Consider the following 24,964-nt stretch of genomic DNA (forward strand, 5'->3'; position numbering starts at 1 on the left):
TGCTGAGAATTGTTTATTCAAAGCGATGCTATTGATTTACACGACACATTGAATAACCATATAGGCCGACTGTAACATCATTGTATAAGCTAAAATGAGGCTGGTGATTCGGTGCGTCTCGTAGCTCCGGGAAATCCCGTTTCAGTATTTTGGCATTTGGGAGGGAAATGCCGATTTCACCTTAACTCGCCTGTATTCTCGTTCGGGGGTTAAAAAGTCCTCTTAGGAGGAGTTTGGAAGGATGCAGTTGATAACTAGTCACCCTGCTTTGGAACTACCGTAAGCCTCCTCCGTTGCCATCCTCTCTCCGCGGCCCCGTCTCGCCCGCTGGAATTAAGGCCAGGGTCACGGACTATCCGCTTCCTGGCGGAGAGGAGGCGGCGGGGCGGGGCTTGAGCTCCGGCCGCCGAGTCACATGCTCACCTGGAGTGGGAGGAGCCCAGAAGTGTCTCCCAGGGCCGCGGGACTCATCCCGGCTCAGAGCTCCGGGTCTCTAGCAGGGTGGCGGTTGTAGTGCTGTAACGACCGATCCCTGGGCCTGCCTGGTGCGGATCTCGCTTCGTGAGGGACGGAGCCTGCTTGCGGGCTTCCTCTTTTTTTTTGCAAGGAAAACCCGAGGATCTGAAGTGCGGAGGAGGAGGAAAAAACCCGCACCGCGTCTCACAAAGTTTGTGCGTCCGGAGGGCGAACTGGGATCTTGCCTCATGCGGAGCGAGAGAGCCCTGAGCCGGGCTCAGGCACGTCGGTCTTTTGAAGTTGCACCCTGGGACTTCTGCCATGGGCAGCTGCGTGGGAAGACAGCGCAGAGAGGGGCCGATCACCCCGGGAAACCCGCGCAAGCGAGCAGGTGAGCTCCCGAACTAAACCGACCAGGCGACCGCGGGGAAGGTAGCTCAGACTCTGCAAACGCTGAGCGCCTCTCCTTAAGGCCTAAAGGGGGAACAACGATCCTGGCTCTAAGCGGGCACCGAGCGCCACCCGTCCCAAGCCTGAGAAAGGGTGCCTCCGCGCCCTCTTCCTGCCCAGGTGTGTGGCTCTGATGAGCGTGCAGTGAAGCGGGCATATCTCTCTCTATACTCTCTTGCTGGAAATAGAGAAGTTATCCTCAGGGGTTATACAGTTCTGTAGATTCTACAGAAAGGTGTCTGTGTTGGGGTGGGGGCTGTTATTTCCCACCAGTGCAAAGCTTTTGGAGCAATCCCAGTTTTAACAGGTCCCTTGAATTCCTTGTCTAGGAATTTGGGATGATCTGGAAACTTGCCTACTCACTTTATGTAAGAGCCAGTCCAGCCCGTCTCACCAGGTTGAAGTGGAAACTGCTGTGCCTTTTCTTCTCACTAATGCAGACCTACTAGCTGGGTTAAGGACTGTTTTATGGCTAGCAGGGTTTCAGCAGACATGCTCGATCAAAATGTACTCCTAAGAGACAAATCAGAATGATTTGTGGTTTCATCCTGCCAGAAATACAGATTTGGCTTTGCTGTCTGATTTTTATGCACCCCAGAATATGGGAACCCATAAAAGACATCCTAGAGAACTACAGTATTTGCTACAGTAACTACAGTACACTAAAGGAGTATGGCCTTCACCAATATTTGGATCAGATATTCTTGTCTGTTTCCATGTTCAAAGTTCCTGTGTAAATCTTGCAAGTTGGGACACAGAATCTGTCCTGTTTGAATGCATGCATGTGATCCTTTGTGATGTAAAGCCATGTACATAAGTCCTGCCCTGATTCTTTAGTCCATGTCAGTCAATAGCATTATTATTCCCTTTCTAGACTGCTAAGATCTGCCTCACTCTGCTATAGTTGCATTAGTTGGATCAATAGCAGAAACAATTCTAACCTAACAATCTCATCAGCAGTATTTGATACTCCAAACATTATGGCACATAAATACTGATAAAGTATTTTTGAGGATGGAACAGTCCTGACTTCAGCAAAAGAGAAGCCTCGGTAATTAAATAATCAGAGGAGGATGGAAAATTTAGTTTCCATGCTTCACTGTTCAAGATTAAATTTTGTTTTTAAACCTACAGATTAATCTCTCCGTATGCTTTTAAACAGCAGATAAAAAGGGGGGGAATGACCAATGAACCCTTGCTATTTTCTGCTTCAGGGAACTCTATTGTGAGAAGGATTATTTTTGGGTTTCAGACCAGGAGATTTACAGCTGCTATCCTGCTTTCATTACAGCTTGTCCTAAGATGCCTCTCCAAGATAGAGTAAGACCTCAGACTTGGTTGAGAGTTGTGGGGAGACTGATACCATTGGTCACATACAGTACTCTACTCTGATTCCTGCTATTTCTGCCTCTCTTTTTTTTTTTTACAAGACCGATCTTGTAAAACAGAAGAACCAATCTCTGGAGGGCTAAGGCTTGTTTGTAGCTACTTGGAACAGAGTGAAAAGAATAATGATACAGACTGTCACAAACAAATGTGGAATTATGCTAACAGGGAGTATAAAAAATGATGAAGTGAAAGATTGTGGATAAGAAAAATACATATAAGAGAATGATTGTTTAAAAAATGAGAATGTAAAAATATTGTATAATTAAAGAGAAAAAAAGATACCGTAATTGCAGAGGATGTAGTCAAAGAGAACAGGGAACAGTTATTCTTTAAAAAGACAGAGAAAATGCAGAGCATTTTTGATGGAGAAAGGAAATGAACAAACAGCCTCAAGCAGAATGAATAGAACTAAAAATAGATCTGATATTGTGATTTGGGATGAAACTAAAGTGACCAAAAGCTTAGAGAAGTATGAAAGATTGCGACTTATCAAACAGTAGAATTGAAACAAATGCTATAAACAGTAATATCTAAGAAAAAAAATCATATTGGAACATTGAAAAATAAGTCTGTAACTGTAGATAGTGTAACCGGAGAAATACTAATTTATAGATGTGATTTAAATATTGAGTGATTACATGACTTGTGTAAATTGTGTATGAAAACTGCTTCTCTGCCAGACAATTAGAAGAATGTGTTGTTCCAATATACATAGGGAAAGATAGCATGAGTAAATGCAAAAACTACAGTTTTGTGGGAAAATACTTAACATTATTTTGACTGAAAGGGTATGGCCAAAAATCTAGAATTGCTTTATGCTGGACAAGAGCTATGTAGACCAGAATTTGTAGTTCCACAAGTCATTGAGATATATATGAATGTGAAAAATAAACTATATTGCATGTTCGTTGACATGCAATATAGAATTTTGTGTAGAAAATTTTCAATAAAAAGGTCTAAATTATGAACTTGGTGAATAGGGAGTTGGATTGCTGAAAATGATATGAATGGTATATGATGGGAGTAATAAATGATATGATAAATGGAATGCGTAGTGTTCAACATTGAGCAGGAAACATTACAAATGTGTGTGATATTTCCTTGGTTGTTTAATGTAAAGGTGTAATGTAAATGTTTAAGGCATGCTTGTGGTAACATTAAGACATATCTGGATTGGGTGTGAAATGGTGTATACTTTTAGGCAGACAGTGTTATGAGAATCTGACTGATTCACACTGTATGATGTAAAAGGGAGTATTGAAGTGAGAAGTGATGTACCAAAGACCAAAGTAGCTTTTCTTGACATATTCTATACCCAAATAGTGAACTAGAGCAAATCAATTGTACCTTGCTAGAATATTAAGCAAGCAAACATAGATGAAGAAATGTTATAATGATGCAAATGCTGGTAGAATAGTACTAGATACTATGTGAACTCTTACAAAGAATGGATGTTGAATGAAGTGAAAATTGTTACGTATAAAAGCATGCTTCTATCTAGTTAGTTATATGCTTGTGAGACTTAGCTTCATTATAAGAAACATAAAAATAAATTGAATGCCCTGGGAATGGGGTACTTAAGAAATGTGTGTGGTCACATAAGAGATAGGATCAAGAATGAATGAGTGCTGAACGGGAGTAGGAATACAAAAATGGTGATCAGTACAAAGCAATTATATTGGAGATAATGAACATCAAATTGCAACATTGATATATCAGAAAAAAATGAATGGGCCAAGAGGAAAGGGAAACTGGGCAATTCATAGTTGGCTCGAGTTGATGTGATCCTCAAAAAAGAGAAGTGAGATGTTTAAAAAGCAGATGGCACAACAATGTATGAAGCAATTTAAAGTCATGTCAGAAGCAAAAATATAAGGGTAGGAAGATGTGGAGAAATGTAGTGAATGATGATAGCAAAAAACTAAATTTAATTATATTCCTTCTTAATTTTATTTTTTGGAAGATCTGAGTGTGCACTTTAAAATGAAAAGTAAACTTCTTGTCATAGTTTGCAAATCTTGGGCAAGAACATCTAATTTTCTTAATGGGGATCACTGAAATATCTATCACTAACAACTAGGTTGTGAGAAATAGGAAAGTCTGTAGCTTGGTCATAGATGTAGGCTTTCAGTGTACAAGGTCCCAAGTATTTTTAATGCAATTTTTCAAGATTCAAAGTCTGACAAGTTGCAGTTGTATAGTTTATATTGAACTTAGATGGTTCCAATAATCTGTGGTGGGTTTTTTTGTATTCCTTAATATATTTCCTTCCAGTGTAAGAATTTTTTACTGTTAATTAGAGAGTATCTAATTATTTTCTGATACAAGAAGGAAGTATTGTGAGAAGTTACACTTTTCCAGAAGAAAAATGTATTACTGTATATACTCGAGTATAAGCCTAGTTTTTCAGCCCACTTTTTGGGCTGAAAAAAGCCGCCTCGGCTTATACTCGAGTCAGTGAAAAATTTGCCCAAAATGGAGGAGAAAAAGGGGCGGGGCCATGCCGCTGGGTGACACTCGTGAATGGCCCAGTGCCCCTGTGAGTTTCCCCTCCCTCTGTGTCAGTTTGCCGCGCAGCGCGCACCGCACCATCCCCCCTCCTCACGTTCTAATGTAATGCAGGGCTGTCTTACGATTCCCCTTCCTCCCCCTCCTGCCGCTCTGCAACGATGTCCCACCTCCTCCTTGTTATGGCAAGCAGCCACATAGCGATGTCCCACCTCCTCTGGTACAGTGATCCAATGATAGGAATCACTGTGCCGTGTGTCATAGGAGGCGGGACATCGCTCCCGCGGCTGCACGGGACATCATCATCACAGCGGGACATCAGCATCATGAGGTGAGTGAAGTATTTCATTGAATACACCGCTAGTTTACTGTTTTTCTTTGAAATAAATATTCAAAAACATTATTGGTATCTATTTTTATTTTTGAAATTTACCGGTAGCTGCTGCATTTCCCACCCTAGGCTTATACTCGAGTCAATAACTTTTCCAGTTTTTTTGTGGTAAAATTAGGTGCCTCGGCTTATATTCGGGTCGGCCTATACTCGAGTATATACGGTATTATTGGCTTGAAGAATTAATCCTTTTATGCATTAATTTCATCAGCATTTCAATTTATTTGCTTTAGGCTGCAGTATTAGTATCATTGATCCTAATGAGATGAGTCTTATTGTGAAGTAAAAAGTTAAGATTGTGATGCTAAATAATACACTGGCTGTCATAGAAAGCTGAATAGCTTTGGCTTCTTACAGGATGGCACTTCAAGTATGTATTGCTGGCATTTTGCAAATATGAGATCGGATGAATATCAAACACACAGCACAAGTACATCCCTAGTAACGTTTAAAAAATGTTAGGTAGAAACTACTCAGTAAAATGACATTTTTGGACTAAGAAAAAGATATTTAAAATACTGTGGAGTATGGTTTATAGTGAAATTTCAGAGAGTGGCAGGATAATTCTTATCTTTTTTTTCCAGTAAGTATGAAATAAAATATTCTAATTATTTAAGAACACTGAAGTTCTGTGGAATTTAGAGCTAAAACATTTTAACCCTCTAATTATCCAAGTGTCAAAGGCTATTATTCTGCTTTCCGGTCCTAAATTATGGGTCCATTGTTATTATCATGTGCTCCACCCCAGAGATGACTGCATTAGTGTTATGGGTGGAATGATAATTCATTTTCTATCCAATAGAATTGTTTGGACCCAAACTATTTTGACAACATTCCTACAAATTCAGAATCCATTGGCTATAATAATTTGGAATAAACAAACAAACCATTCTTGTGTCTACATAGATGGGTAAACCTAATGTGCAAATGGTTAACATATGGATTTGATGTACTGATAGGATTGTGAAATTCCCTGACTGGGAATTCTGGATTTCATAGATCCAGAATTCAGCTGCATCTGTTGATGAGTCAGCTGCATCTGTTACTAATTTACATATCATGATCCATAAACTCCTATAAAGTTCTAGAATGCTACAAGCAAAGAATACATACCCCCTCTAAAAGTAGTTTGTTATCTAATTTGGGTGCTATATGATATGATTGATATGTTTATTCTCTTTGAACAGTGTGATTCTGGAGTACACCCTGTTAAAACAAGAAACTGGCCCCACCAAAGGACTGTGGAACTGACTCATGCCTTTGCTTTGCTCATATAGCCACTGATAGCAATTGCATGTCTCTTGCTTCCAGTAATAATTACTATTTTGTAGGAGACAAAAATGAGAAACAGGAAGTAGGAGGGGTGAGTAAATGGGTTAAGAGAAACCCTTGTAAGCTATATTTTTTCCAAAACGGAGGCTGACTACCTCTCATCAGATACTTGTATATAATGTATGTGGGGAGGGAGGCATTTCTTAACTAAGATTTCTCATTCTCCCATATTATTCTTCCATATTAGAATATTGTTCTTGTCTGGTAGAACTAAAAGCAGCAAAATCAACTTAAGTAGATCCTTCCAATGTTGGTAATGTTTAATGAATATTTAAGAAATGTATGCCCTGCATTTGATTTCCAGAAAGTAGTCACAGACAGCAACATAAAGTAAGCAGTATGTAACAACATTAGCCAATTTGGAAGCTAAGGAAACATTTGTCTATGTTGGTACTTGACTGGTGATTATCTGGGAATATCAGAGAGGCTGGCTAGACTGGGTAGTTACCATTAATAGAGTTAAGCTCAATTTAGATGGATCTTTTATCTTTTCAAAAAATAGTCACTGCAGCAATTTACAAATATAAAAACATAACAGCAATGGCAAATCATTAAAACACAGTTGCAAAAAGCCAAAAATAACAATAAAGATAAAAACAGCTGAGCCAGAATCAATAACTAACATAACAATAGAATCAAATGCTTATTTGAAAGTAAGTGTCTTTAGTTCCTGGTAGAAGATGCTCTAATCTCTAGGGGCAGGAAACCCATGCATAATTGATCCAGGCTTCCTGTCCAAGAATTGTGGTTTCAGCATCAGATTTATTTTTGCAGGCATACAGGCAATATGAGTAGTGCCAGTTGGGATAAGTGGTCTTGTATGCCTATAGCTTACTATTGCTTAAATTAACTTTACTGGTTTTATTAGCCATATCATAAGTGTAAACTCATGCTGTCTTGCCCACATGGAGTTTTCATTGGCCTTAATATAAAGACATTTAAATTGCAACATGTGCAACAAATTTCCTTGTGTACCGGTGATGTTTCTTCTCCAGCTTCTCAGATCCTTTCATTTACCCTGTTTTCTGGCTCCTACATTCTCTCTCCTAACTCCAATATTCCCTCTCCTGGTGTACTGCTTCTGTCTCAACTATACAGGTCCAGTGAGTTAGGCGGTAAGAACCTTTTCACATTCAGATCCCCATCTTGTGACGAAACATTCACAAGGCTGTTAATATATTTTAAAATGTGCAACCTTTGATGTAAAGCGCATTAAACTGGAAAAATACATAATTGATTTTGAAAATTGAAAAGCACGCATCATGAATAGTCAAAGAACTCTGAATGAAATAAATCAGGAAGACATAGGAATAGTGGGCCTGGGTTAAATTCATAAAAATGACAGGAAAAGTAGAATTTTTCAGTTTGTCTTAGCACCTTTATTTTTTATTATTTCAATCTAGGCACTAGAGAGACTCTATTAATACTGGTAACAAAATTATATGGATATGCATATAAATTAGAAATTAATGTCAATTTTTGAAAGTAGTTTGTATTCAGTTTCTAAAATATCTCATTTGACACTTGCATTAATGTTGCTCAAGTTTCCTCTCCTAGTTTCTTTTTCTGCACATGTATATTCTTTTATATGTATGCTTTGGCTAATCCTGATTTTACTATGAAGTTAGAGTGGAAATAGCTTTCATGGCATAGTAAGACTGGTCTGTCTCCTTTTTGAATGCCATATAAACTTCATTAGGCTGGATCTACTTCTTCATAAGCCAACTTAGAAGTAATGATGAGAATCTACTTCTTCTCACCTATGTTGTTATTGTTAGTTGCAAAGTCGTGTCCCACCCATTGCGACCCCATGGACAACATTCCTCCAAGCTTTCCTGTCCTCTACCATCCTCTGGAGTCCATTTAAACTCATGCCTACTGCTTCAGTGACTCCATCTAGCCACCTCATTTTCAGTCGTCCCCCTTCTTCTTTTGCCCTCAATCTTTCCCAGGATTAGGCTCTTCTCCAGTGAATCCTTCATTCTCATTTGGTGGCCAAAGTATTTGAGTTTCATCTTCGGGAGCTGGCCTTCTAAAGAGCAGAGGGTTAATTCTCTATGACTGACAGATTTGATCACCTTGCAGTCCAAGGGACTCACAGGAGTCTTCTCCAGTACCATAGTTCAAAGGCCTCAATTCTTTGATGCTCAGCCTTTCTTATGGTCTAACTTTCACAGCCATGCATTGCAACTGGGAAAACCATAGCCTTGACTATACGCACTTTTGTTGGCAGGGTGTTAGCTCATCTATAACAGTCATCAATTAATCCCCAGGTCCCAGGCCTATTGTTTGTTTTGCTCAGATGGACTTACCCAGCTGTCTTCCCATATGGGATCCAAGGTAGCAGTCTCACCTGGGACCCTAAATTTAGATTGTGCTACTTGAAGACATGGCTCACAAATTCAGTAGAGGAGAATTTATGTTCTTAGTTTAGCAACCACAAGGATCAGGTTAAGTGTATCTTATTCCAGTGTCCAGTGAAGAACTCTTTAATCCAGTGTTGTTATTTTGCCATATTCTTGATCTTTTTGTGGAATAGAATTACCTATAACTGTCACTCTGAACTGTCAGGAGCAAATTTAGATGAATGTTGTGCATCTTCGATAAGTCATTTTTTTTTCAATTGCAGCTGGTCATGTCATCATTCAGCCAAGTCGAGAAATAGCACTGATGAACATTTTCTGTCCTACTGTATGAAATGGTAGAATAGGAATTCCATCCTGGATGGCAAAATATGATGGCATTTGCGCCTATCTCTTCTGTGCTGAATGAACCCATGTGGTTTTCTTCAAAGTCAGAGCCAAGCATCATAGGAGAAGCAATGGTGGCAAGGCCTAGGTTGATGAACCTTTTTCATCAGAGTATTTTTATTCTCATGCTGCTTAATGCTAAATCTGTTTGGCAGTGTTGTGCCTGGTCTGCTCCAGTTTTACTCAGTTAAGCCAAAAGTTAATTGGAGCTGAAGAGAAGGAATATTCTGTAGGACGTAGTACAGCACAGCGTAGATTGTCACGCAGGTAGACCTGACAGTTCCCAACACTGTATAGCTACAATCATTTAATGGACAGGGTAGTTCTTAGCTAAATCATCAATCATTTACGGCTCTTAGAAGTGCTCTTTCAAAAAAAAAAAAGCTGATCTGTCTATTTTCTTGCAGAATGTCTCTTTTATGCAAAGTAATTTGTCTTCCAAGGACTCATACAGGGCAGGAGGAAGGAGAAAGTGGGCACAGCTGTCTGCAAAGAACATGCCTGGGCAAGAAGCTGTGGAATAGAATTTATATAGCACACACAGCATCTTGTTTCAAGCAAGACAAGTAGAATGTAGTATGCATTCTCCCTTTCCATACCAAAGAGGTTGCATTTATACTATAGTATGACTGTGATGATTCCTTGTGACGCCACCCCAGATGCCTCTCTAGATGTTAGTTCAGAGGAAGATAAACTAGTTGCGGGCACTTCAGGAGAGTAGTTGGTCAGTGGCTCTGAGTAGCCACCTGAGAGTGATTTGGCTGAAGCATAGCTGCAGCAGGACAGCCCTGAGGCTTCAGTTGGAGAAAGCATTAAGCTGCAGCCAGTTAGTGATGATGATGAGGAACTGCCTTCTGCTCCTGATCTGAGAACTCGCAGGGCAGAGAAAAAGCAGGAGTAGGTGAAGGTCAGTCTGATTACTCACGAGGGGGCAGCTTTGTCCTTCTTGATGAGCTGCACCAGAAGCTATTTAGCACAGCAGACAGGTGGAGATGATGCTGTGAATAATATGTACATTTCCTAGCTGATCGTTGTGATTCCAAACTTGCCTTGGATAGTGCCTTGTGAACTCTGGACTTTTCTTGCCTTATGCACCCTCTTGTATTATGGATTTAATTTTGCCTAGTGGATTTGTCTGGTTTGGTAACTTTCAAGTGGACTAGCCTTGGCCTGCTTTTGGCTGAACTTGATTGGGACAGTTCTGGGTTTTTAGTAAAGAGAATTGCTGGGGAATTTTAATAAACCCACTAGCCCACTGTTACATGTGTGTGTGAGTGGATGGGATAGCACAATGACTCTTCTTTAGTTCTGTACAGGCAGGTCTTAATTTATGACCAAAATTGAGCTGAAAATTTCTGTTGCTAAGTGAGACATTTGTTGAGTGAGTTTTGCTCCATTTTACATCCTTTCTTGCCACAGTTGTTAAGTGAATCACCGCAGTTGTTAAATTAGTAAGACAATTATGAAATGACTGGCTCCTCCATTGATTTTGTTTGTCAGATGGTTGCAAAAAGGGATCACATGATGCTGGAACATTATGAACGAGTTGCCAAGCACCTGAGTTTTGATCACATGACCTTGGGGATACTGCCATGGCCATAAGTGTGAAAAACTGTCATAAGCCACTTTTCCCCAGTGCTATTGTAACTTCAAATGGTCATGGAATGAACTGTTGTAAGCTGACTACCTGTATATAGTATCACAATTACCTTTTTAATATTTAAGAATATTTGTTGCTATACTTATGTAATCAGTTTCCGGAAGAAGGGCAATTGTTATGGTTTGCCGATCTTAAAACAAAAATATCTTTAGGATTTGGAACTCTTGAACACATAACCCTTCTGTTGGTTACGTACATCACATGAGACGTGGCTTCACCAAGTTCCTAAACTGTCCTTTTGTGGTCATATTTTTCAGGGAAACCTGCTTAGGGAAGTTGAATGGACAGTTTGTGAATTTACATGCCCCCGCACCCTTCCTTAGGTTTTCTCCCTTTCCCTGTTTTTTGGGTGGAAAAAATGCTCTTTGTTTCCTCCTTATGTCTTTGTCTTTCTACTGGCTTTGACTGATATATTCATGAGCTTCAAATATGCAAGCCAGCATATCTGCACATTTTATAAATTTAACTTCATATTCATTTTTACCCAATCAGTATTGTAAGAACATAATGAAAAGCTATGTTAATGAGAAGAAAAGCCTCTCTGGTGCAGTACAAGTAGACCTCAACTTACAAAAGTTCATTTAGTGTCTCTTCAAGTTACAATGGCGATGAAAAAAGTGATTCATGAATGTTTTTCACACTTATGACCATTGCAGCCTCTCCATGGTCACATGATCAAAATTCAGACACTTGGCCACTGACTCATATTTATGACAATTGCTGTGTCCCAGGTCATGTGATTTCCTTTTGTGAACGTCTGACAAGTCAAGACTATTGGCAAACCAGAGTCACTAAACCACCATGTTTCTATCTTAACAACTGCAGTGATTCACTTAACATCAGTGGCAAGAAAAATCATAAAATGCGGCAAAACTCACTTAACAGACATCTCATTAACAATAGAAAGTTTGGACTCAATTGTGGTCATCAGTTGAGGACTACCTGTATTTTGTTTTGGAGTCTATGATGCGTACAGGAAGTCTAGAAGCAGGACTTAAAGGTAGTAGGTTCATATCAACTGGTTCTCCATTTGTGAAATTCAGTCTGTGTACGGTAGTTCAAAGAATAAAAATGTTTTCAATATTTTTTTAAAAAAAATCTCTAATGCTCCATTTAGGTCCATGAACTTAAGATTTCCCCATTTCTACCTATTTTCTACATTCATTCCCCACCTCATTTTATGTTTTAAAATTAGGATGTAGGATGATGCAGAGTAAAGGGTGAGCTTGAACCTTTATCTTGATTGTTATTTATGTTGTGTATGTACTGAAAACATTTTAGAAGATAAGATAAAAAGGGGAACAGATCCCAGTGCTTAGGTTAAAAAGTAGTCCCACCTCCCAGACAAAAGGTAGAGGCCTGTTGAGAATTTAGAGTACATCCTAGTTCAGTGCTTCTCAATCTTGGCCTACCTGAAGATGCGTGGACTTCAACTTCCAGAATTCCCCAGCCAGCAGAGCTGGCTGGGGGATTCTAGGAGTTGAAGTCCACGCATCTTCAGGTGACCAAGATTGAGAAACACTGTCCTAGTTAGAAGATGTTATGGAACGAGTGTATCAGTTTGCATTCTGGGAAATGGGTATTTGTAATTAGCCTTGGCTAACATCAAAATATCCTATGGGAGAGACCATAACAGCCTTTCAACTTTCCAAATATGTCTAGATCCAAAGTGGTTGGGAGCTCTGCTCTGCTCTATCCTTATAAGTGAAGAAATGGAGATTGGATAGACTCAGGAAAGGTGCTCCACAGATGTCATTACTGTAGTCCCCTTATGTAATTTTCTTTTCTGCAGATTCTATTGTTGACAACAATAGGTACAAATTTATTTAAATAATTCTTATTTGAAATTATAACATTTCAAGACACCATAGGGAATTATTTCTTCTCTCGTAATTCTCTTATCACTCCTTAGTCTTGGCTTTTCTTCACCTTTAAAAGCATCTCTTATGCCAATAATCTTTATTGCACCTTTTATTTTTGCTTGCATGTTAACTTTATGAAGCAATTCCAAATATCCAATTCAATGGCTGCTATAACAATGCACAATCAAATTGTTTAATTCTTTGAAAACCTCACAAAGTGCACCTTATCAGATAATGAGCTACTGTAATTCTTCTTGTTTCAAAAAAGCATCTGACGTATTTTTGTAATGTTATGGTTAAACCAGTCTAGCAACTTGAAATGAAACCCGTCTTCTTCTCACACACAGGTTAAAATTTTGCTTATGTAGTTTACCTGTGTTATGTTGTGTTTCCTTATTCATTGGAAATTAGATATTTAATATTACCAGTAGATATTTATCCTATTTTTAAAATATTTTATTCTTTAAATTCTATGATTTTATATGTTTTACATTTATTCTGTTAAATTCTATGACATACTTGGTATTTAATCTATATAAATGTTAGCTTTTATTTCCTTGCTGCAGCTTTTGTTTTTTACATTTCTCAAACTTCGAGTGCTGTAAGACAACCTTGGCAACTTTAAACCTGGCGGACTTCAACTCCCAGATTTCCCCAGCCAGCTTTGTCAAGTCCGGCAGGCTTAAAGCTGCCAAGGTTGGAGACCCCTGCTGTAAGAGATGCCATTATTTGTTTTTGCACTACAATACATATACCACTATAATCACATGTACCATATACTCAACCTTTTCCTTTATCATATATACGCAATTATTATTTAGATCTTGCTTGCCACAGAGATGATTGAGCTAGATGGAAATAAAATATTTTAGTTATTAAGTAAATTGCTGTAAAGCATTATGGGGTGCTGTTGCTATGTTTCACATTTTGAAAAATATCAGCCTTGGGGTATTGGCCTATTCTTTTTTAGAATGCTCTAAATATTTTATATGTGGCATCCAAACAATTATGCTATGGCTATAGACCCTTATATCACACTTGCATTAATCTATCTATCTATCTATCTATCTATCTATCTATCTATCTATCTATCTATCTATCTATTATCTTTCTATCTATCTATCTATCTATCTATCTATCTATCTATCTATCTATCTATCTATCTATCTCTATCATGTTGTATGAATCCAGTCATTGTGATTTGTAAATGATGATGCTACATATACTGTAACGCAGCTATAGCCTTAGCTATTGGACACAATCCAGACTTATGCTTCTGAGGAGTAAAGGCAAAAACGCTAACATTAACATTAAAGTTAATAGAAAAGTGGAAGCATGACTGTTTTCTGGAAGGGCAGCGGAACTGTATAACATGATATAGGAATGATATTTAGGCCTTCCTGAAGTTTGGACTGAAGCAGCAGGCTTGTCTACATAGGGTGAACATGACACAATATATATTTTCTACTTCAGTATAGAAGGATAATTTGCTTTGGTTATTAGCCATTTTTCTTTATCCTCCTTACTTTTCAGAAGTCAGGGATTTTAGGCTTTCAGAGACCTCAAAGGACTAGATGGAGAAGGCTAGCAGCTCACCTTTGAACCTTAGGATGAAGATTTCCATCCATTAAATAAAAGGTCACTTTATAGAGAGTACTTAGTTACAATATAAATAAACTAACCTTTTGCTGGGATTTTCACATGATTAAGTTGATACTGGACATACATACTCTTTAAATAAAATTATAAAGGTTATTTAGCTTTGAAGAAGGATGGTTGGGATAATGCATCTCCAGGGTGTTATTAAACATCTAATGACGTGAGAGTGACTCTGGCATTGATAGTGACACTGTAATTACAGTGAAATATTCAGCTATTGTTGATTCATTAGCACTTTGTTGATATAACTTCTGCCTTATGTGACCTGGGCCATTGTAGGAAGGTTATCTGTCTCAAAGCTCGAGAAATCTCATAATACTTAAAATACATAATATTTACTTACTTTTGGCCTGAGGGAGCTGCTTGTATTTCTTTCTCTTTGCAGATGATCCACTTCAGGTGAGATACTGGTAGTTCTTGATTTAACAATCACAATTGGGACCAGAATTTACAGTTCTAAATAAAGCGATTGTTAATGGAGTTGTGCCCAATTTTATGAACTTTTTTCTTGCCACAGTTGTTAAGTGAATCACTACAGTGGTTAAGTTAGCAACAGTGTTGTTAAGTGAGACTGGCTTCCCCATTGATTTTGCTTGTCAGAAGGTCACAAAAGGGGATCTCATGATCCTAGGCCATTCGGCCATCATAAATATGAGTCTGTTGCCAAGCATCTGAATTTTGATTATGTGACCATGGAATGCCTCAATGGTCATAAGTCACTTTTTTGGTGCCAGTGCAATGGTAGGTTCTGATTGGTACACCCCGGTACGAGTGTACCGGTGCCTGCTGAGAGCACTGGGTACCGTTCCGTTCCGATGCTCTGGAGGGCCCGCCCGCCGTCCTTACCAGGGGTGGATTCCTGCCAGTTCTAACCTCTTCTATAGAAGAGGTTCCACAAATCTACAGTGCCGTTTAGAACCAGTTCCAGCTCCCCCCCCCACCTGTCCACACATCATCAAGATGAAGAGCGAGAGGAGGAATTCTGGGAGTTGAAGTCCACAAGTCTTAAAGCTGTCAAGTTTGAACACCCCTGGGGTTTTTTTCTAAAGGGTTAGGGGTGCAAGGGTCTTGCAACTTGACAGCTTTAAGACTTGCATGCTTCAAATGCCAGAGTTCCTGAGCCAACATTTTGGTTGCTAAGCAACAGTGTTGTTAAGTGAGTTTCACCACATTTTACAAGTTGGCCATGCCCATCCAGTCACATGACTGCCAAGCCACTCCCATTCAGTCACATGGCTGGCAAGCCATTCCCACCTGGTCACATGAGCAGGCCACACCTACAGAAGACGTTCTAAAAAAATTTGAAACCCACCACTGGTCCTTACCTGTATTTAAGCTCTTTGGGATTCTGCACATGGAGCATACGGCACCTGCGTGATGCTCCGCCGAGCAGCTGGAATGTTACGAAGGCATTATGGAGCGTCGCAGATGGTAAGTACACATGTGCACACAGCGCGTGTGCGGGCTGCACTTGTCCATGTGGTGGACGCCGGGCCCTGTTGCATCGTACCGGTTGCAACGGGATCCAGAACCCACCACTCTGCCATTGTAACTTTGAATGGTCACTAAATGAACTGTTGTAAGTTGAGGATTACCTGTAGTTGCTTCTGGCCCAGATCTGAGAATCTGGTCATGAAAGGTGGAGGTAGCATTCCAATAAATAGTACTCGATTCTGCCTAGTGACTTAGCTGACAATGGTTGCACATGTTGGAAGTTGTAATTCTGCAGTCACTGGGCTGGGGAGCTCGCTAGAGTATCCAGCTATGGTAAGAAAACATGTCCATATAATTTCTTTCTCCAGGGTCTTGAAGTAGTAGAGAGAATAATCCGAGTTCTCCCTGTTTGTCAGGCAGGCACACTTTGGCATTGAAGCTTAGCCAATAGGGAGTTAGAATTTGGAATTTAATTAATTTTAGTTGCTTGCTGACATTCCCATCTCTCGATTCAGAAGTTTCACCTAAAATTGTTCCTTATCTGATTTAAACTGGCCTGGGCGCTTTTTACCATTAGTTCAGGATTTATTTTTTATTTATAGGTCAGCTTTAATAGTAGGCAGTAAATAATACCCTATTCAGGACAGTATTTCTTCTCTCCCTGCCAGGACAGGCATAAAACCCACAAGAGCTGCAGTCATCATCCATAATGAAATTATCACTTTGGAGGCTTAGGTAAAAGCAGACTGAGCTTGAGCCTGAGATTATTTATTTTGCCATTACAGCTTTGTCCTGTCTTGAGAATATGCTTTACTTTTAGCTTTACCTCAATTTACCATCCTGTTTAGACTTAATCTGCAACACAGACTTCTTATACAGCTGGCTTGGAATTCAGTCTCCTTGCATAGGCAGTCCAGATAGGATCAGTTGAGGAATCTGATTCTTTCTTGCCTCCTTTCCAGAGGGAATATGCCGGTAGGGAGGACCACTGGGAAAACCCCACCCTGCCTTGAAGGAGATAGTCTTGCTGGGCAAAAGACTGAATGACGATGGAGCAGGAATATGTTTATTTTTTGTCTGGAGTTTAATAATCATGGAATTTGGCATCCACAATTCTTCTGTTTTTATTTTAAAATAATGTTTTTCTAGCTGCCATAGCTAGAACAAAAGCTGAAATGCAAGGCCAATTATGTCCTAGATGATCGCATGAAATCCATCTAATGGGGCAAGAAGAGCCTTCTGGCCATCCTTTATATACACTATGTCTTAGGTTCTGTCCATCTGTTCCTCACAACTATTGTTAATACTATAGTCTTTTTCAAAACAAAGAATGGGAAATTCGAATGATTTCCTTAATTTATTTGTGCCGCTAACTTTGGATCACCTTGCTGCAGGGATATGCACGTTCATGTTTTTGATCTGTGAGTGCCAAAGAGGTTGTTGCTATCAAATAGTGTTGATTCTCTGATACAATTGAGTGGGTGTAATCTCTTTTGAAGGAGATGGTGCCTTCATAGCCCTTGTGGATCTCCCCTGTGAAATGCAGTGCCTGATAAATAGAGCACAAGGTGATCGATTCTGCTATGTAGTGTCCTTCATGGAAGTGAGTGGGCAGGTACTCTTATTGGAAGTGCAGGTTAGTGTCTGTTCTGATGAGCTCTATGCAACAGTTGATGCCTTTGAATTTTGCTCTCCGGTATTCTTGCCTCAGGCTCTTTTTTGTATGTGTACATCCAGGTCAGAAAAGCTAAGTGGTCCCAGGAGCTTAGTGGTCAGCACTACACCCTAATTCCCTGAGTCAGGGTGATGACTCTCTGTTTTGTGGCGATGAAGTGCAATTATTCATCCAACATCATGTGATTTTACTGGCCTGATGTTTGTAAGCAAAGCTTTTAACTGTAGACTGTTTGGGATTTGTGGATATTGTAAAGGAGGGAGAACATAGTTCTCTCATGGCTTCCATGAAACAGAAGCCATTACTAATTATTTATATCCTTGCAGAATTTCCACTGACTGCAGTTAGTGGGGGTTGATCAGATCAGGATTAATCAGATCAGATCAGTGTCTTCCTGCACTATCTCTTTAACATTTGATCCTATCTTAGAGAGTGAGCATTGCAAGATGATAAAAAGTACAGTAAGGTACTTGGCAAGTAGGAATATGTTGATGATGACAGCTGGGGATATTGGTGGTGATGCCTTAGAGTGAACCAAGCCATTGCCCCCATAATTTAGTATTTTCTACATGCCTCCCCCTTCCCAGCTTACCCGCCAAATGACATGGATCATAAGCACATGACTTGGAAACTCATCAGGTTTGTTTCTTTGTTTTTTGTGAATCTATTAGCAAACATGCCAAGGCCCAATTTTCATTGGAGCTGCACTTCAAGGAACCTTAACTGTTTCTGCTCCAGCATAAATCCTATAAAAAATAGTCCCTCTCTTGTTCTTCCTAGCCTTAAAAGAAAAGGTTCCCATTGGATTCCGAGGCCTTTCAGGTTTCATGCCTCCCTTGGCTGGCAAAGGAGATTGATTGTCCGAACTAAGAGGTCATATTTAACCTTTTCAGCTTTCACCTTGATTTTTCTTTTCTTTATCTTTATCTTACTTTATATTTTTCTTTATCTTTTTATGCTTTACATTACTTTGGCTCTCCCTTTCTTTAAAAAAAAATATGTAATAAGAAATTATATAAAAGAACAAGTGGGAAAAGACTAGCTTCTTGAGGACTGTTCTCAGGCTGTTCCAGTTGAGAATGAAAAATTGTGAAGAATATGCCAGGCATCTCCGCTCAGATGGGCTCCATAGACTGACAGATATTTGATCCTAGTGCCTCTTTTTTTTCCACACACATGCGCGCGCGCGCGCACACACACACACACACACACACACACACACCCTCTGTAGATAATAGGCATGTTTGTTTCAAAAGGCATTTTAAAATGCAGGCAATAGGCAACCTTTGGGTTTCCCCTCTGTTTGCAGCAGGCTGTCATTGCATCTCCTGGTCCAGAGGTCTTCAAACTTGGCAACTTAAGACTTGTGGACTCCAACTCCCAGAATTCTGGGAGTTGAAGTCCACAAGTCTTAAAGTTGCCAAGTTTGAGGACCTCTGCCCTGGTCTCTTTAGCTAGCAATCTTCAGAGCAATTACTGTACCAGGGGCCCTTCCTCCACGGCAGCAGCCATGGAAGAACAAGAGCCCTGTGTGAGAGGAGGAGGAGGAGACCGAGGTCAAGGAAGATATGCATCACATGTCCTGTTCTTGAATCCATTCACTTAACCTCTCTCTTATCACAGGGACAGCAGCCTGGGGCAGCCAGTAAGGAAATGGGATGGCAGGGGAGAGAGGGGATGGCAAGCAAAGACAGTGGCAGAAACTCGCTCCCCCTGTAGCAATCCTGCTGTACCCATGGTGCTCCTTTAATTAAGTTTGCCAATTATAAATTACAGCCGAGTTGCTGGAGCAATCCCTTCTGTACCCATTTTTGCTTATAAACCCTTTTACCCTTATAAACTGGACTTCTCCAGTCTAATGCCCTCCATATATGTTTGGCTAAATTAGATTTTTTTTGTGTGTGTGTCATCAAGCTAGAACCAGGAGTTCTAATTCTGCCTTAGGCACAAAACCAGCCGTGGGGCAGTTACATTCCCTCAGCCTTGGTGAGCAGAGGCAATGGCAAATCACTTGTGAAAAACCTTGCCGAGAAAACTTCAGGGACGTGTCTGGGTAGTCTGGGAAAATTGCACGATTGAACAGGGGGGAAAAAAAATAACACCCTTGAAACATCCACTGGCTAGAAATTCTGTCAGCTAAAATCTTAAACGTTCGGGCAATTACCATCGACAAGGAAATTGCTGCTAAAGTAGAATTGTTCCGAAAGAGCCAACTTGGAATTATTTTGATAAAAAAAATTAAAAGATTTAATTTTAAATTAATTTTAATCTAATTTTAACTTTAAAATAATTTTTTTAAAAATTCCAGGCTTGGGTTGACTTAAGGAGTGTTTTTGTGACTTGTCCTGAGTGATACTGTCACATGATTTGGCTTTTTAAAGCTCCGTCTTTCAGTATTCTGTACATAGCAGTGAATTTTTTATCCCTTTCTCAGTAATTGTGCTTTTCATACCTGAACTGTTAGTTTTCAGCATCTATTTCTCTCTTGCAAAGCAAGGAATGTGAGTAGCACCTTCTTTTTTTAACACACAGCATTCTTTTTTTAAATCCTGTTGACCCTGGCATTTATTTTTTACTTCAGTCTAAGCAATCTCGATCTCTGAAATAGGATATTTTATTTATTGCTTTTGACCAGGATTTTGTGTAATATTAAAATAATTCTCATTCCTGAAAATATTAATTCCCCCCCCCCCCTCACACACACACCATTACATGGTTGCACTGTAATAAATAACTGATTCTATTTAGGAGCTCCTGGAGTTTTTTTGTATGCCTGTAGCTAGTAGATTTCAGTGTTCTGGTGTTTTGTTTTGTTTTCTTTAAAAAAATGATGTTGTAATTCTGAAGTGTGTCCGCATCTGTCTTAATTATTTTGTTCATATCCATGTTCACATTATTCAGTCTTTCCTGAGATAAACATTTTATGTAGTCTTACTTAAATTAGTCTTTTAGATGAGTTGGATTACAATATCCAGATTGCCTCCCCCCCTCAAATCTGTTTGGATGATCTAGATTGGAGGCTTTCATGTCCTATTTAAATGTCATTGACTTTGTTCTTATCACAGCTCTCCTTTTTAACAGAATTTTACAGAAAATTTAGTCCTGTTTTCTTCAACTTGACGTCTTTCACATGTGTTGGATTTTAACTACTGTAAGCCCCATAATATTTGATGAGAATTATGGGAGAAAAATATCCAGGAGACGTGGAAAGTACAGGATAGGAGAAGGCTGATTTAATTTTTCCTTTACAGTGTTTTTAGTAATGTCAGATGCTATAATCGCTACAAAATTGATGTATGCTGCATTCATTGCTTTAAGCAACAAAGGCAAATATTGTCACTCATAATGCTTCTCAGTTCAGTGATGATCTCATCTTCCTCAGAATGTGTAGCATTCTGTTTTCTATTAGTTGTTCCTCTATTAAACCGTTCAGCAGTTTTTCGTTGACGCAACTAAAGGGGAAAAAAGCAGAAACAGTTTTTAAGCAGAATTTTAAAAATGTCAGATGAAGTTTGTAGGATTTATATAGAGATGCGAGTGGAGTATTGGTATGTTCAGATCAAAACATGGAAAGTCTTAAAAAAATATTAAGGCTCTCTTTGTTCATAAAAGGAGCTTGTGATTACATATATATAAAAAATCTCAGTCAGGGTTTAATTAATCCTATCTCTGATAAAGTAGTGATAAATTAACTAGGAAAAGCTGTCACAAGCTCAAGGAGTAGTGCAACTTGCCAGTATTTGATGTAAAAAGGAGAGCCTTCTCGGTGGCAGCTCCGACCCTGTGGAACGATCTCCCCGTGGAAATTCGTACCCTCACCACCCTCCAGACCTTCCGCACAGCCCTCAGAACTTGGCTATCCCGTCAGGCCTGGGGTTAAGACTACAACCCGCCCGAATAGTATGAATGTTGTGTTCTTAATTATGTATTTGTCTTATATGTTAAAAGTTTGTCTCCCCCTCCCCCTTTTTAAGTTGTAAGCCACCCTGAGTCCCCCCAGGGAAAAGGGCGGCATATAAATAAACTTTAAATCAAAAAATCAAAAATCAAATCAAAAAAGATGAAGCAGTGGTTCTAAGAAGATGTAGTTAGAGGTTTTGAAGTTTCCTACTTTAAAATGTCCCTATCTCTTTGCAGGTCGTAATGAACCTCTAAAAAAGGATCGCCCCAAATGGAAGAGTGACTACCCAATGACAGATGGACAACTAAGAAGCAAGCGGGATGAATTTTGGGATACAGCCCCTGCCTTTGAGGGACGCAAGGAGATTTGGGATGCACTCAAGGCTGCTGCGTATGCTGTGGAGGCAAATGATCATGGGCTAGCACAAGCCATTATTGATGGTGCTGGAGTTACCTTGCCTCATGGTATGTCCCTCAGTGCAGAATAGAAATGGTGTGCTAACTTGTTAGAACTTGAAGGATGCTGCTCCTCAGACCAACTCTCTTTCATTCTACTAAAATAAAATAAAATAAAAACTTGCATTTACAACCATAACGTGTCTTTGGAGCAAATCCATGCTCTTAACTGGGCTTATAGGAGTAAGCAGGATTGGCTTTCTCTTTGCTATAAGTTGCATATAGGGAGTGGAAGGTCCAGCTCACAGCCCCTGATTTGCACAGTGCCATAGAGTTCAGTACTGTCTCCACATCTTCCTGAAACCACTGGGTGAGATCATCTGCCCTCATAAGGTGAAGTACTGCCAATATGCTGATGATAGCCAGTTAAATATCTCCATCCTGGGTAAAGAGAGTGATGCAATAGATGTTCTTTTGTGGTGCCTGGAGGCTGTGTGGGCCTGAATGGGGAACAACAGACTCCAACTGAACCTGGTAAGCAGAAATGGCTGTGAATGGCCTCTCTGTATCCAGGATCCTTATCATCTTTGGTCCTAGAGAGGATTGCACTACCCCAGGTGAAGCGGGTGCATAGTCTGGACATTCTCCAGGATTCACAGCTCCTGTTACAAAAGCAGGTGACAGCCATGACTGCTCAATTTGCTCAATTTTGTGTTGTATACCCGTTACCCCCTTTCCTGAATAGGGAGGGTCTCATGCCCTGGCTATCTCATTTGGATTGTTGCCATGCACTGTGCCTGGGACAACCCTTGAAAAGTATCTGGAAGCTGGTTCAGAATGTGGCCACATGAGCAATTTTGGGTGTCCAGTGAAGGGCTTTGCTCTGAAAACTGCACTGTGTGTGCCAGTTTGCTTCACATTGTTGGTTATGACTGATAAAGCCGTGCACAGCATGGGGCAAGACTACTTATGGAACTGTCTTTCTTCCCTTACATCAATCCATCCCACCCAGTCAGGCAAGGAAGTTAAAGAACTTTGGTGGGGTCCAGTAAAAGAGCCTTCTATGCCATTACCCACTCCCTGTGGAATATTTACCACCCAGAGGTGTGGCAGGCCCCAACCCTCCTCCCAGCCTTCCAAAAAAAGAATCAAAACATGATTCTGTAGCCTTAAATGGGAAGCCCAGAGAAGCATGCAGCCACGGGGCTGGCAATACCCTGAAAGTCTTCCCTATGCCTTTTAATTAATTTTAACAGTATTTTATCATATTTTTAAATTTTTAAACATATATATATATGTTTAAACATATATATATTGTTCTTATATTTTAATACTTTGATGTACACTGCCCAGAGTTCCTCTCTGAAGGAAATGGGCAATTCAAAGGTGTGAAAAATACATACATACATACTGGCTAGCTGATACAAAATTGTTATTTTTGAGAGTTTAGCGATATTTTATTCTTTTATAATGCTCTGCATTACAATTACTTCTGATACAAGGATAATAGTTCACTGGTACTAGAACCTGAATACATAGGTACATTTTTATTTGTCACATTAGCTTTAACAGCAAAGACAACTGTTACGTCTCAGTCTATCTTCATTGGACAGTCATTGTTAGACTGACTTCTGCAGAATGTTGGAGTTGCTTTTTTCCTCCCCCCCCCCCCCATTTCCTTTCACATGTCGTATAGGATTCCTAAGAATGTTTATATCTTGGGTGATGATGCAGATCTTTCATTTGTAATGGAGACGTTTCATCAATGGTCCATGAGGCTGGTGTTTTTGTACTTGCTTCTAAAACAAGAGGTGATCTTTCAAACTAGAGATTAGTCAACCTCATATATACCATAGGATAGTAACTTTAAATGAAAGTGGACTTTGTGTCCACAGATGGCTGCACATCTAGTTTCAAGACTTAGGAGATATTAGAACTTTGTGATAAAACTGGAACATACTATAGAACTGGAAGACTGGCACAGGAGTCCATGGTTAGGTTTGAATAATATCCAGAAAGAAGCCAAGTTATCGCGAGGAAAACTGGAAGCTTACACTTGAAAGTTTTTCTTTTAGAATTAAGATGATCTCAAAATAATTTTGTGATTTCTTTTTCCTTAAGCTTCTCACGCCCTCTAATGGTCTATTTATTCCTCTACAGGCTCACTTACTGAGTGCTATGATGAATTGGGTAACCGATACCAACTTCCTGTATACTGCCTGGCACCACCTATTAACTTGATTATGGAGTGGAGTGAAGAGGAGGGTGCAGAACCTCCAGAGCCAGCACCCAATACCCGCCGTGAATTCCCACTGAAAGTGCGCCTCTCATCTGGCAAGGATCTACGTCTGAATGCCAGCATGACAGATACAATTGGACAACTTAAGAAGCAACTCTATGCCCAGGAAGAACTGGAGCCTGCATGGCAACGTTGGTTTTTTTCTGGCAAGTTGTTGACAGATAGGACCCGCCTGCAAGAGACTAAAATCCAGAAAGACTTTGTAATTCAAGTAATTGTCAATCAGCCCTCTGCACCAAGGAACTGAGCTAGAGATAGTTGGTGTGACTCCCAGTTTAACCCAGAGACTGAACAGAAGCCTGTGTGAACAGGTGCCTGTTCTATGCATCTAGAGAAACAGTGCACTTAAAAGACTGGCAGAATCAAAGCCAAAGCCTTTGAAGAGTTGCACATCGTGTCTCCCTGCAGGGCACAGTTAGCAAGCTGGGCAGTAGTATGGATGTGCAATGTTCAAAGTGGTTTCTGTTTCTCCCAATGGTTTGCTTCTCATGACTATCTGGGCTAGATTTTTACCTTCCCCAAACTCCAAAGAATTAGTTACCTCACCCATTTCTAGGCTCGGCTGGCACCGAAACAATGCCTCCTTCCTTTCCCTTCAATTCTAGTCCAGTTGGAATTGCCCACATTGGGACTGTAAGCCTGAAATGATGGATTGTGGGTCTAGTCCTTTTCAGGGACTCAGTGTAGCTATCATTTGAGAACTGAAAAGCTTTTAGACAAAGCATGAGACCAAAGTGTCCCTCACATAAGAGACTACTGCCTTAGGCCCAAAATAAATAAATCAATGGCCAGGGCTAATTCTT

The 24,964-nt window shown here is 39.9% G+C and overlaps 1 protein-coding gene across 2 annotated transcripts; it reads left to right on the forward strand.

Annotated features, from left to right (window-relative positions):
- The first annotated feature begins 445 nt into the window (after positions 1 to 445).
- UBTD1 (ubiquitin domain containing 1) lies at positions 446 to 24,926 on the forward strand. Of its 2 annotated transcripts, none has more exons than XM_032224804.1 (3): positions 446 to 847; positions 21,704 to 21,931; positions 24,023 to 24,926. In XM_032224804.1, exons 1-3 carry the CDS (start codon positions 778 to 780, stop codon positions 24,406 to 24,408), a joined length of 684 nt encoding a protein of 227 aa, XP_032080695.1. In that variant the 5' UTR covers positions 446 to 777; the 3' UTR covers positions 24,409 to 24,926. The 2 variants fall into 2 exon arrangements, with proteins under 2 accessions (XP_032080695.1, XP_032080696.1); XM_032224805.1 differs by lacking the exon at positions 446 to 847 and adding an exon at positions 957 to 1,026.
- The last annotated feature ends 38 nt before the right edge of the window (positions 24,927 to 24,964 follow it).

This window comes from Thamnophis elegans, chromosome 10, assembly GCF_009769535.1.
Source record: "Thamnophis elegans isolate rThaEle1 chromosome 10, rThaEle1.pri, whole genome shotgun sequence".
Taxonomy (NCBI): domain Eukaryota; kingdom Metazoa; phylum Chordata; class Lepidosauria; order Squamata; family Colubridae; genus Thamnophis; species Thamnophis elegans.

Bases quoted from the DNA above. Each gene is read 5' to 3' on its own strand.
- UBTD1 (XM_032224804.1), top strand. From the start codon at position 778: ATGGGCAGCTGCGTGGGAAGACAGCGCAGAGAGGGGCCGATCACCCCG. The intron at 848-21,703 runs GTGAGCTCCCGA...ATCTCTTTGCAG, and splicing joins AAACCCGCGCAAGCGAGCAG to GTCGTAATGAACCTCTAAAA. The intron at 21,932-24,022 runs GTATGTCCCTCA...ATTCCTCTACAG, and splicing joins TGGAGTTACCTTGCCTCATG to GCTCACTTACTGAGTGCTAT.